The sequence below is a fragment of the Penicillium canescens genome (assembly GCF_028828765.1).
Source record: "Penicillium canescens strain IBT 15451 chromosome Unknown utg000007l_segment0_segment0, whole genome shotgun sequence".
In the NCBI taxonomy this organism is placed as follows: Eukaryota; Fungi; Ascomycota; class Eurotiomycetes; order Eurotiales; family Aspergillaceae; genus Penicillium; species Penicillium canescens.
The window spans coordinates 929,188-942,296 of NW_026703969.1; the positions used below are offsets into that span (position 1 = coordinate 929,188).

The 13,109-nt window shown below is 44.7% G+C and overlaps 2 protein-coding genes across 2 annotated transcripts; one reads left to right on the plus strand and one right to left on the minus strand.

Annotated features, from left to right (window-relative positions):
* On the plus strand, positions 1 to 1,541 carry N7446_010656 (ankyrin repeat domain-containing protein; the record flags this gene model as incomplete). Its single annotated transcript, XM_058519399.1, has 2 exons — positions 1 to 1,471; positions 1,519 to 1,541. 2 exons carry the CDS (start codon positions 1 to 3, stop codon positions 1,539 to 1,541), a joined length of 1,494 nt encoding a protein of 497 aa, XP_058368237.1.
* A 6,699-nt stretch (positions 1,542 to 8,240) lies between these two features.
* Positions 8,241 to 11,605, minus strand: N7446_010657 (uncharacterized protein; the record flags this gene model as incomplete). The annotated part of the gene is made up of 3 exons (XM_058519400.1): positions 8,241 to 9,600; positions 10,632 to 11,299; positions 11,453 to 11,605. 3 exons carry the CDS (start codon positions 11,603 to 11,605, stop codon positions 8,241 to 8,243), a joined length of 2,181 nt encoding a protein of 726 aa, XP_058368238.1.
* Positions 11,606 to 13,109: the final 1,504 nt, after the last annotated feature.

The following is a 13,109-nucleotide window of genomic DNA, read 5'->3' on the forward strand; positions in this document are numbered from 1 at the left end:
ATGTCTTCAAAGTCCCCTCCAGTCCAGCACTATATCACTGAGGAGTTTCCAACAGATCTGTTCGCGAAACCAACACTGATTGAGACCATGCGCCAACTGGAATGCCCTGATCAAGTCCTTCAAACTTGTAAGGCTATGCGAAAAGGACAAATGGGTAGCTTGGCTCGATTCATCTATCGGACAGCTCTGCATACTGCTATAGGAATGGACGACAAGGAAACCGCACAGAAGCTTGCTGAACAAACTTCCGGTTGGAACCTTACTAACTATAACCTTGCCTTTCTAGCCAAAGACCACGGAACCGAAGCATTAGAGCTATTGAAAACGCTTGAACTGTTTTCTAAACCAGACGACATTGCCGTTGTTCTTTTCCTCGCAGATCTAAGGAATGAGAAGGAAGTAGAATACGCAAGGCGCAATATTCCTGTACCAGAAGGATGGCAGATTGGATCAGACCATGAGGTGGCAATCAGATGGCTAAGGGAACACACCGCCGACGATGCCTGGAATGATAATATTCAAACTATTATCTGTTTCGCCGCAGAAAACGGGCAGACAAAAATTGTGGAGGGCCTTATTAAGCAAAACCCCAAGGTCGATTGTCGCAATGCACTTAGCTATGCACTTTCTAGCGGTCAGACGGATGTTGTGAAGATCCTGATTGAAAATGGTGTCGACCCAGATGAACCGATTTGCTGGCCTCCATCCTTAGTTTGTAACAAATCTTCAGATCGGCAGTCTTGGGATATTACTCCCCTTGCCTATGCCTCGGTAACCGGGCACATTGCCCTTATTAGATTATTGCTAGAGAAAGGTGCTGATGTAAATTTTAAGAATCGCCACGGTGTGACCACTTTTTTCGACTACGCATGCAGTCTTAATCCTGATCCCATGGTGGTGCAGATTCTGATGGACGGTGGTGCAATTGTCAACAAAACAGACGATGACGGCTTCACCGCTCTAATGTGTGCCACAGATCCTCAGGTAGTAAGGATACTTTCAAGCAACGAATCATCTTTATATTTCCGGGATGAAGATGGGGAGTCGCCCTTGATACATCAGGCCGGAAATCCGGAGGCATTGCAGATCCTGCTTCCCTGCTACACAAAGGAATGTCTGGCTTTTCATAAAGTCTTCTGGAGAGCGATCAGCGTGTGTAATCCGCGTGGTGCCCTTGTTTTGATGGAATACTGTGCCAATATCGGTCTAGAGCTAGACATTGGAAAAAAGGAGGGAGAGTATAAAAGATTCAGAGAGTTGGTGATCCTCTCCTTACGGTTCCTAGTGCGCTACGATCCCATCAACGACGAGCTCCAGCAGAAAATCTCGGAAATTGTGCATGAAATAAAATGCTACCTCGAGTGCTACCTTCAAAAGCTGGAAAACGGATACTCGGACAGGGCCGAAATGGAACACGAGTTAAAGGCGATCTCGGATAACTATAGAGCGCGGTATACAAATCACGAAGATTGTAGGTATATTACCGAGGTTGAAAGTCGCGCGCGGGATTTTCTAAAGTTAGCAGCGATATGGACGGCTAGGCCGCAGTTGACAGGTAGGCCACAGTTGACGCGTTGGGAAAATATTTCAAATATATACAAGGATCTCGCTTTACTTTCTCTACTTTTCTGGTACTGTCCCTATGATGCTATCAAAGTGTATATTATATACAAAGGGCTTTACATCGCTGCGAATATCTTTCTGACCTAATTAATGGGTGCTGCGTTGGATATTTGGATTATGAACAGCTCTATCCTATCCTTGAGTGCGTCGTATCTCTCTTTCATGGTGTATTCGTGCAAGCAGTAAGACTTTTCTGGAAGTATAGTCTCCAAGTCTATAAGTAGATAGAGGGGGACATTATTCTACCTACGTGATTCGCATGACCTGTGCTACAGTGAAAGCTTACATGTTGGCACTCTACTGTAACCTAGGAATCTACATCCTGCATTATATCACGTTATGTTCTCCTCCGTCTATAAATTCACTTACACATTACAGGTAAGCAGCCCTGACTGGGCCCTGATCCTGCTAGTTGGTGGTTCTGGCGCCCGAGACTTTCCATAACAGAACAAATTTTCAACAGACTAAAAAGCACCATAACAGCCGCTATTTATGAGGTTGCTCAACCCGGTGAGGCTGCTTACTCTAACGACGGTCAGTCACTCATGATCAAGTCATTAAGTATTCTCTCAATACGGTGCTCATGGGGCTTTCGGGTCGGAAGAGGAGAGCTTCCTAGACATATCCACTTGGGAGAACCAAGGGTGATATGGATAACTATAATTATTTTTCGGTCGCAACGCATACGTTTTTACCCTTGCTTGAGGAATTCAGTCTGTATCTCAGACTTGATCCTATCCATACCAGCATAGCACAATGGCAGTCTGGCATAGCAGAGGAGCCGATATCAATGAGAGAGCAAAACCAACCACTTCCATGCCCTGCTCAAGCGTAGAGAGCAGTCTCTGTAGGTGGCTATCTTACTAGTATTGAAGCTATATCATAAATGAAGAATCTGGTGGAAAAGCTGTAGTTATATTGGAAGTGGAAGGATTATGGTATCTCTAAGAAAAGACTGCATGCATGCTAAGGCATTTGCGATACCTCAGGCCCTTAATACGCTATTGTCACGGGTTCCACCACTACTTAGTGGGGATCAGTTACACGTATCTTGTTGCGCTCTTGCGCCTTCCTTGCTATGTCTATTTACATCAAATGATGGAAGTCCACTCTGTCTCATCATGATGAACTTATGGACTCCTTGAATTCGTGCTTTGTACAAACAAAATAAAGTTAGAAGTTTATCTTTATAATGATGCAAGTAAATCTCTTCTCAGCGCAGGTATGTCCCGGAATTGCATCTTCAACTAATTTCCTAGTCCATACGCCAAGACCACTTTTTCTCTTAGGGATAACCCCAGGATATCGATGTTTCTGTATGAGTGTTAATAGTCCGGCTTACTTTAATGAAACTACGATGTTATGTTTTATAACCATATTAGCGGTCCAAGGAAACCAGCAATTCCCAGAAATAGGCAAACATGGAAAATATCAGACGTGGAACATGCCGAAGAATGTAAGAGATACATATAACAATAACAGTATAGATGCCCCTGCTCCTTTCCAATTCTTACCTGTTGCACTTCTAGGGAAGTGGTCGTCCTTTGTATAGTTGTAGATTACCACTAGCATCGGTTCCTTACCGCGAACAAACAACTTCCCTACACGAGTAATTTGATTTACACCGCTCTCCAATAAATATTAATAGCTTTGATTGCTTTTTGAAGCCCGCCACAGCGGAAATTGAATAGGGAAAGTGGTACGTGAGAAATAAAATAAGAAATAAAGACTAAAAGTTCAAAAGATACCACAACATTACATCTAGAAATCGGTCGCATTAAGACGGACAGCAGCAATCCACCTAGTTAGCAATTCAATATCGGCCACCGTTCGTTGTATTTCATCCTGTTATATCGCGTGGTATGCTAATGAGGGAAGTCGCAAAAATACCTGTCTGGAGCATATACTCTAGCGGGTTGCCGATCATTTGAGACTAGTCAATGACAATGGCACAGTAATAGAAAGACGGAAGTTCTTTCCTTCCGATCTTTGTTTAAAATTTTCCCCAATCCTCTTGGGAATATTCTCCCAGTTCTGAACCTCTTTGATACCTTACGGCTATCTCAGACCTTAAATAATATCAAGCTGCTCTACTACTACTATGAGCCACACTCAAATCTCCGTGGATATCGTCAATGCACTTCCTAGGTCTGCCCAACGAAATCTTGTTCTATATTGCCGATTTTTTTGACCAAGATTGTGACATAATTTCTTTATTGCGAGTGTGCAGCGACTTGCAAATACTTAACCGCACACTTTATCAGCATAACATTCGTTATTCTGAAAGTAGTGCTCTACACTGGGCAGCACGTTGTGGTCGTATCGAAACTGTCAAGAAGTTTTTGAGTGTACGTGACTCGCGGAAGGTTCTATCATGTGTGGATCCCAAGAGCGGTCAGACAGCCTTGTCGACTGCTGCACAACAAAGACACCTCAAAATCGTGAAACTTTTGCTTTCAGCGGGAGCAGATCCTAATACACCGACTCGTTCGGGTGAGTCGTTGTTCTGCTGGGCGGCCAAATATGGACACCTCGAACCTATAAAGCTGCTCCGACAGCATGGGGCATGGGTTGTTGTCGGGACGGAGACTGAATCTCGGCTACTTCCATTGCTATGGGCTGCATGTGGAAGGCATTACCAAGTGGCTGCATTTCTTCGAAATGCCTTACAGCTGGATTCGTGGATCGAATCCGCGGATAAACATAGCCTTGCTTTGCTTCTGTCTATAACTGCTGCTTGTGGATGGGAAGCGCCTGTGCAACAAATCTTGAAACGAGGTTGTCCAGTGGATGCAATATGGAGGGGTGGAACCCAATTCTCATGGCCACAGAAAGAGCTAACGCCAATATGCAGGGCAGCTGCCAATGGCCATTTCGGAGTCGTTGAATTATTACTGAGACATAAAGCGGACCCAAACCCTCCGTCGGGACTTGCAGCAGACTGGGGGCCTATGTTTTGGGCAATTCAGGGGGGGCATCTAATTATAGTCAAGCTTCTCCTTGACCATGGAGCCGAACCAAACCTACTCGACTCCCGGAAACGATCAGCGCTGACTTTAGCATTACCACGTCGCGCGATATTCCAACTCTTGCTTTGCCACGGTGCTCATGTCATTGACAAGCGAGTCATCTTTCTTAGTAGAATCCTTGTGCTTTCTTCTTTTCTTTCTTTGGCTTGCTATAAATTTGTCACTTAGTAATAGATTGTGACTACGGAGGCTTGGCATTCCCAAATATGCTATTGTGAAGCAATTCAAAACCACCAAACTAAGGCCAATTTTTGTGTTACTATATGAATAGTAATTTAGGCTCTTGTTACTTACCTACTAGTAAATCATTTCGGTGGCAAGAATTCAATCAGATATTACGGGAGAAAAAAGTCAGCCAACTCGCAAAGGCTCGCCAAGACCCAAGCCTGATGTGACAGCAGAATTCTTAGAGCGACAATAGGCCTCGAAGTCGGTTGTCTTTGTGGAGAAGATCGACACATTTAATTCCAGATGCCAAATAAAGATACAGCGAGATTCGATCAACGAATTCCACAGAAGACGGAATTCATCCTAGTTCCTTAGAGATCCTTGTGGGTAAAGGATGGTAAGGGGAGCACGAGTAAAGCATGAGGTAGTTAGTGATATCAAATGTATCGCAGCTGATGGCCGGGCCCTCAGTCCTGTGATCATATGGCTGGATCCAAACTGGCAGCTTGCTTGCTCTAAACTTGGATATACTGATAATGCGAGTTTTTTATAGAAAAAGCCATTAGATATTGGAAAAATAGGGCAGACCTCAGCTAGTTAAAAACTCTATATTTTCTTCCGGGGCGGGCGCATTTTCTGGCCATATACATATAGATTATAATGATCCAATAATCAGTCACTGCGAATCACGTTATAAAGAGCGAGCGACCTCACTTTGATCAGCTCCTTGCCAGTTTTATTTACGAAGTAGTCAATGGAGCCAACTGAAAAAAATTTCCATGCCATTGTCAGTGAGAGTGTCTGTCTTCTTGGAGGGGTTGTGGCTCTTTTGATGCAGATTGCGCACCCGAAGGTTGGGCTAGGTGTATCGCAGCATAGTAATTTCAAGCACAACTTGAAGGGTCGCGGGATAAAGTCGCTGACGTATGTCTATCTTTTATTATTGGGGAAGGGTGACGAAATTTAAAGGCTGCGCGAACTGGTTTTAAGAAAGCATGACAAAGTGGTGGCGAGTGAGGATGGTGTTTCTTACGACGCGTCAGATCCAGAATTGCAGTTGTGGTTGAATGCGACAATATACTGGGGTATGATAGGGGTTTACGAGCAAGTATTTGGAAAATTACATCCCGAAATGGCAGAATATGTGTTACGACGGTTCGCCATCTTAGGGTCGTCTCTAAACATGGGTGATACGAGGTGGCCGACGAGTCGTTCTGAATTTGATAATTACTGGCACGACCAATGCGAGTCTCTGGGTATCTCTGAAGTGTCTATAGATCTCCAATGTGACATCTTGCAGCTCCATAGATATGTTCGATGGCCAAAAAAAGGTATATTCGTGGTTGGAAAGCCGTTTCTACAAGCATTCGCAGCAATGCAGTTACCGCCGAAAATTAGCGAGAAATATGGACTGGAGCCGAGCCCCTTGTCACGGAGACTAAACTCAGTGGTGGTGTGGTTAATGCGTGTGATGTATCCGAAGTTGCCATCTCGCGTACGGCGATATCCCTGCGAGTTGATAATAAGTAGATTTCGATCAAGGTGATAGCATGGCCATAACGACACAAACGAAATACCAAATGCAATACTTGAATAACTCAATATCTCATATCGTTGAATTTTAGCTCATTTTCCCACACCGAAAATCAGGCCTCACCCTAGTCAAGACTATCTAGATCTAATAGCCAATACGCTGATATCCAATCCCTGTTCTTTTATCACTGCTGTTGACAAGAACATCGAATTTGGCCCTAAGCCGCGTGATAAAAGGAATTTATGTCCATTCTATTTTCGGCCTTAAAATGAAATCGTGGTTATCACGAGCTCACTGACACGGAACGTGCACAAACGACTTAGAGAGGGCGCAATTTCATTGAAATCCAGCCTGACATGAGCAAGATGACGAATACATCTAATAAACCCGGTGGAGCCCATGCGTTTACACTATGTAAAGCCCATAGAATCAACACATCAACCCACCTAACAGGGGTAAAAAAGCAAGGTAATAGTTTCTTGACCACATCGCTAAAGGTCTGTTTGAGGGACCATTCACTATATAAATCTGTCGACAAAGGCTTGCGACCGCCTGGCGAGGGTCCCGGGTCGGTCAAGCAAGAGTCGATCTCGCCTGGCGTTCTTCGCAGGGCGGTCGCGGTGGGGACGATATGTCACGATTTGTACTGTATCCGGGAGATGTACAGTGACTGCTCATATATTTTAACACCCCCTTTTAGACCCACACCTAATTACGTAACTTTCTGCCGGTTTTAGCGGCGCACACAAGCGAGCGGCGCAGTCCGAAACACGTAGTAAATGCGACAAATTACAACTTGATATCTCAACAACGGTAGTCTATATGGAGTCTTCCTAATGGCTGAATGTTTTTTAGGTGATATCTAGCTTCTCTAGGGGGGTTTAGAAAATATTTATGACTTTATGATTGCGATATATATATTTCTTGCTTCGAATAACGTAATTTTCAATACCATAATAATGTAGCTCTTCGATTTTCTTGAAATTGATATATACTGTTAAAAAGTCTTATCGATAGCTATCCACTGACAATGAAATCAAATAATAATGTGGTTGTGGAAATATAAGTTGTAATTTATCGCATTTACTACGTGTTTCGGACTGCGCCACTCGCATGTGAAATACGTTACCGGTTTCAGGCAGTATTCGTAAGGTAATTGCGACCTCTATCAACTTACATAAGCGAAAGGGGTCAAGGACTTTGCTTTGATTTGATTTTTGGCAATTTTCGGCCGTGTCCCTTTTTAGACTAGCTGTTCACGTTGTAGTTCCACAGTAAAAATTCATTTTAATTTTAATTTTTTATTTGTACTTTTGTTTAAGTCTTCTCACGGAGACTTCCAATGCCCTAGTATTGAGTCGAGGATCAGAACTCGTGACCTATGTATAGCGGAACTACACGCAACAACCCGTGACAAATAATGTGTAATTGTCTCGTACTATATCTAACATACCTAATTTTAGAGCAAACTGCCTCGCCTGACAGCGCAGAAGCAGGCATAAGTCTGTCGTGCGTGGGCGACCCACTGCTAACGTTACTAGGTTTAAGAAGCCCATTTTAAGGGTCTAGGTCGATTTGGTTCTGATTTAACCATATTTACCAAAAAAAATACACCGTAACTTAGCTTCAAGGATGTATAATCTATTCACTCCAATCTAAAATCTTTCGAGACTTTCAAGAAAGGCTAGACTCGCTATGAAGAACATACACCTAGAAGGGGATTATAAGTCGCTGCAGTCATTGAGATATAAAGTTGTAATTTATCGCTTTTACTATGGTCTTGTGGTGATGGAAGCTCGGCGGATTGGGGGAGTTGAAAGCTCTGCTTTTGTGTTAGCTGGAAATGATGTCAAAAACTGTTACTGATGTGTCCGCCATGGGAATCGTCACGCTACTTTGCGACCGTTCGCAGCAGCCGAAGACAACGGCGTTCGACCGTCCGCGTCCGTCGCGTCGGCCTCTACTCCCTTCCCAAGGAGTAACTCCATAATTTCCGGATGACCGAACTCTGCGGACCAAAATAATGGCGAGTGGCCATTGGAATCCTTTGCATCTGCCTCGAACCCCTTCTCCAGTAAGAGCTTGACTACTACCATGTTATCAGTCGCTATAGCCCAATACATCGAGGTTTGAATATCGAAGTCCATAGAGTCCACTTTCTCCGTCTTGTTGAGTAACAGCTCCGCGACTTCTGTGTGACCGTTTGCTGCGGCCCAAGATAGCGGCGTTCGACCATCATAGTCCATTGAGTCCGCTTTCGCGCTGTTCTCGAGTAATAGATGCACCACTGCCTTGTGGCCACGTATAGAGGCGAAAAACAGTGGAGTGCGGCCATGAGAGTCCATGGAGTCCATCTCTACTCCCCTGTTAAGTAACAGCTCCACGACTTCTTTGTGGCCATTTGCCGCGGCCCGAGACAACGGCGTTCGGCCACTGGAGTCCTTCAAGTCCGCTTTCGCGGTCCTCTCAAGTAACAGAGGCACGATTTTCTCATAACCGTTTGACGCGGCCCCATAAAATGCGGTTCTATTTCTGTCGTCCGACAAGTCCACATCGACTCCCTTGTCCAGGAGGAGCTTCACCACTGCCTCACGGCCGTTTGCTGCGGCCCAATATAACGGTGTTCGACCTCTCGAGTCTCTTAAGTCCACCTCGACTCCCTCGGTAAGTAACAACTCCACGACTGCCTGATGGCCTTTTGCCGCGGCCCAGTATAATGCTGTTCGGCCTCTAGAGTCCGCCAAGTCGGCTTTCGCTCCTCGCTCCAGTAATAGCTCCGCGGCTTCTTGATGACCGTTTGCTGCGGCCCAAGACAACGGTGTTCGACCACTGGAGTCCCTCGAGTCGGCTTTCGCCTCCATCTGAAGTAAAAACAGTACTATTGCCGTATGGCCGTTTGCTGCGGCCCAATATAAGGGCGTTCGCCTTCTACAGTCTAGTGAGTCCACCTTGGCTCCCCTATCAAGTAACAATTCCACGATTGCCTGATGGCCATTTGCCGCGGCCCAGGACAATGGGTCTCGACTACGGGGGTCCTTCAATTCCACATCAGCCCCTGCCTCTATTGCCAGTAGAGCTGTATTCTTGATACCCGTTCTACAGGCCCAGCGCAACGCAGACAGGTCGGTTCTATAGATGAACGGAACAAGTATTGTATAGAGTTTTTTGTTAGTGCAACACAGAGAATTGATGTGATTCAACGTGCCCAGTGCTTCGGCGACCATCAAGACTAGCTCCGGGGGAAGCCTTAAAAGATGCATAACCACTGAACTGAGATGTATGGATTGAGGTTTATATGATGTACAGGTATGTGGTCAAAGTCGACAGAGAAGCTTATTGTCAACGTACAGCCTGAGATCGATCGGAGAGTTATAAGGGTGGTGCAAAGATCTCTGGTTTTAGAAGGAAGAAAGGAGTCCAGTCAGGCCGAGAAAGAAAATAGAAGTCTACAGGGATCGGACTTGCCCAGTAATTAAGCCTGTCGCATAGTGAGCGGTTCTGGGTTTCTAGAATGGATTAAAGACGTTGCAAATAGCCATCCAAGCCAGCACCAGGCCAGCGATCAAGCTAAGCACTGAACTTCCTATCCTCGGTGCAAAAAAACCACAGGCTTGAAATAACCACTTATTATTGGATATATCTAATAGGCTATGGCAATTTTGACCCGAAACTAGGCAGCTGTTCCACATGGCTTTTGAGTCTTGCGTTCTGTCATGTCGGCAGTGAATTCAAACTGTAACGTATAACGTATGTATACCGTCACGAGCGGAGTAACCGCGCGAATTCTTTCAGAGGTACTTCCCATCACGACCGAAAAATCTTCACCATCTTGTGTAGTTAGTCAGTCAAACTCATGAAATGTTCGCTTTGCAATCTGTTCTCTACTACAAACATGTTACCTTGATCCGTCAAATTCAGATATGGCGACAAGTTCTCGGCCCGGAAAATATCACATTCCGAGCCAAAAATAACTATGCTCGCAGTGTTTCACACTGTGACATCAAATTCATCCATGCTTGTTACAGACCTAGCAATATTAGTTCTGTCTAGAATTATCGGCTCTTCTGACTCTATTACTTGGTCTGCCAAATCGGGATTCACTAACGTCCCAGCAACACCTGGCATCGAGGGAAGAGAAAGCCGTGGAACAGCGTTATCTTACGGACCCGGAGGGAAAGCACTCAAAGATTTTGTATTCCGCGTTGCAAAAACGGCTTTTCTAAGAGGTAGCGTAGGAATACCCGCTAATTAAGCTTTGTTTGCTTACAGTAATTCACGCGCCCTGTACGAGCTTCATGACCCCTTCATGCCCTCTCTTTCTTGCAATGTCTACCAGAGCCTGGCCAAGTGTCTCGCCTTCGCAATATTCTGCTCCCAAATCCAAGCCCCTCTCAAGGAATAATTCTACCATCTCTTCTTTACCATTTTCTGCGGCAGAGTAAAGCGGCGTCTCCCCAGAAATGTTCGTTGCCTCTGTATTGACACGCCCAGTGGCGAGCAGAAGCTTCACTACTTCAACGTACCCAGCCACACACAGCGGTGTTCCATGTAGAAAGTGGTTCGCCTCGATGTCCACCTTTTCAATGTTGAGGAGCATCTTCACTAGTGCCGTATGCCCAAACGCTGCGGCGGTAAATATTGGCGTTTCACCTGTATCTAATCTCGCATTCACATCGATGTCGCTATTTTCGAGTAGAATCTCAACCACGCCTTCATGTCCATGTTGTAAGGCCTGGAAGAATGCATCGTCGAATGCATCGTCAAAATCGTTCGGTTCCTTTCTTCCCACTGTCTTGAAAAACCTTTCGACTGTAGCCGAATTTCCATTCCGAGCAGCCCATATCAATGCTGAGGATCCGAAACAGCGAGCATTATTCCGATATAAGTCCTGATTGAGAGCATTATAAAGTAGCCGGTTTGCTTGGCATAAGGAGTTGACATCCTTCTATGCTAAGAGCTCCAGCAATGCTAGTAATAATTCAAGGGGCAAATCCATGAAATTCATATTATATCGCTCGTTTAATAAATCGAAAAAAAATAAGGAGATTTGTCAGAAAAGCCGTTTCAGTGTAAAGTAGGATATGGCTGGAGGACAAACGTATTTCCCGCCCGCTAGTTGCTTAGTGCCAGTAGTGGTTGTTGTTTGTTGAGTATGTTGGTCATGGGCTCTAAGGTGGGGGGTGTTTGTTGGGAGAAGGTGGAATTCATTCAGCTGAAAATTGAAGGTGGGTGGGACTCTGAGACCGATCATCACGTGCCATTACCACTAGAACTGGACTAAGTTTCTTACAGGACAGGGTCCCCAGCGACGGGCAGACACCTTTACGCGGTGCTGGGGACTAGAACTCTAGCAGATGTCCTGATGTCTATCTACCAGGGTAATTCAAGTTTTGTCCAAGCAGAGGACTTGGCGGCGAGAATGGTTTTGTTCTGGTTGAGTCGTGTTAAATACCCTTACACGACTACGCCTATCTGCATAGTACTTTTTACCTCACGTGTAAAGCCACGTACAGTCACGTGATAGACGGGGTACAACTCTCAGTGCCACTAAACGCAGTGCAGATCCCCCGGAGTCAATTAGTCTAAACAGAGCCAAGGTTGCTGGGTCTGTAACACGCATGGATGGATTTGGTGTCTAAGTGTCAATGGGAAATGGCCCTGAACGGGGAAACCAGCAAACAATTATTTTTAGCTCGGAGAATGATAGTTCCGGGGAGCTTGCCGCCATAGTTGGATCTGGCGGATCAAGGTATTCTCCGAAAATGCAGTAATGTTCCTATACTGTTACAGTACATTGAGTGTAATATCACGTCGTACCTGACTTGTAAAATATACCCGAATATTGAAGAATACGAGAGGATATTGAATGAAAGAGATAGTGTAGTTCAATTGACACAAGAACTGACTCTCGAAGTATCCACGACGTGATGCTTTCGATCGTGTAGGGTAAGCGGAAGGGGGCCAAGGACTTTTTTGATTTGATTTGAATTTCTTTTTTTTTTCTTTTTGGGCAATCTTCGGCGGTGCCCCTTTCTAGACTAGCTGTTCACGTTGTAGTTCCACAGTAATAATTCTTTTTTTTAAATTTGTACTTGTGATTAATTTTGTCTAAGAACTCTCGCTGAGATTTCTAATGCTATAGAATTAAATCGACGATCAGAACCCACGACCTATGACCTAATGTCTAAAAATCTTGATTTGAATCTGCATACACAGGTGGAATACCATACCGAAACTCAATATCCACGAAAGTTTGACCTATACAATATTGACAGATCTTCATAGACCAAGGAACAATGAGGGGACAAAACAACAAAGGTAATTATCTTCCATCTGACACCTTTTATAAAAAATACATTGACAAAATGTTGTAAAGGGCATTGATAAAATCTTAGACATACTGTATTGAAAACTACGGAGAGCGTACATAACGGAAGCTTCCCTCGGCATATATCTTTCCGGTAGTGACTGAAGTTGCACAAGATTTCGTTCAAACTGTCTCAGACTTAAATAACCTTCTGAGAAGATTGTTTCACATCAACAACGAAGAATCAAGCAGCAGCCATCTATGGGATCAAGAGCAGGACATTAAATTATTCCTGATGGGGAGTATTCTTCACGCAGTTGTCGAATGCCAACTCCCGGGGCTGAAAACTACTCAAGTCCGATGTATTGTCCTTATTTTATTGGCCTAATGGCGGGTCGCAGCTGTTCGGTTGAAGGAAGATGCGTGTTTCTCACACAATGTCCTTTCT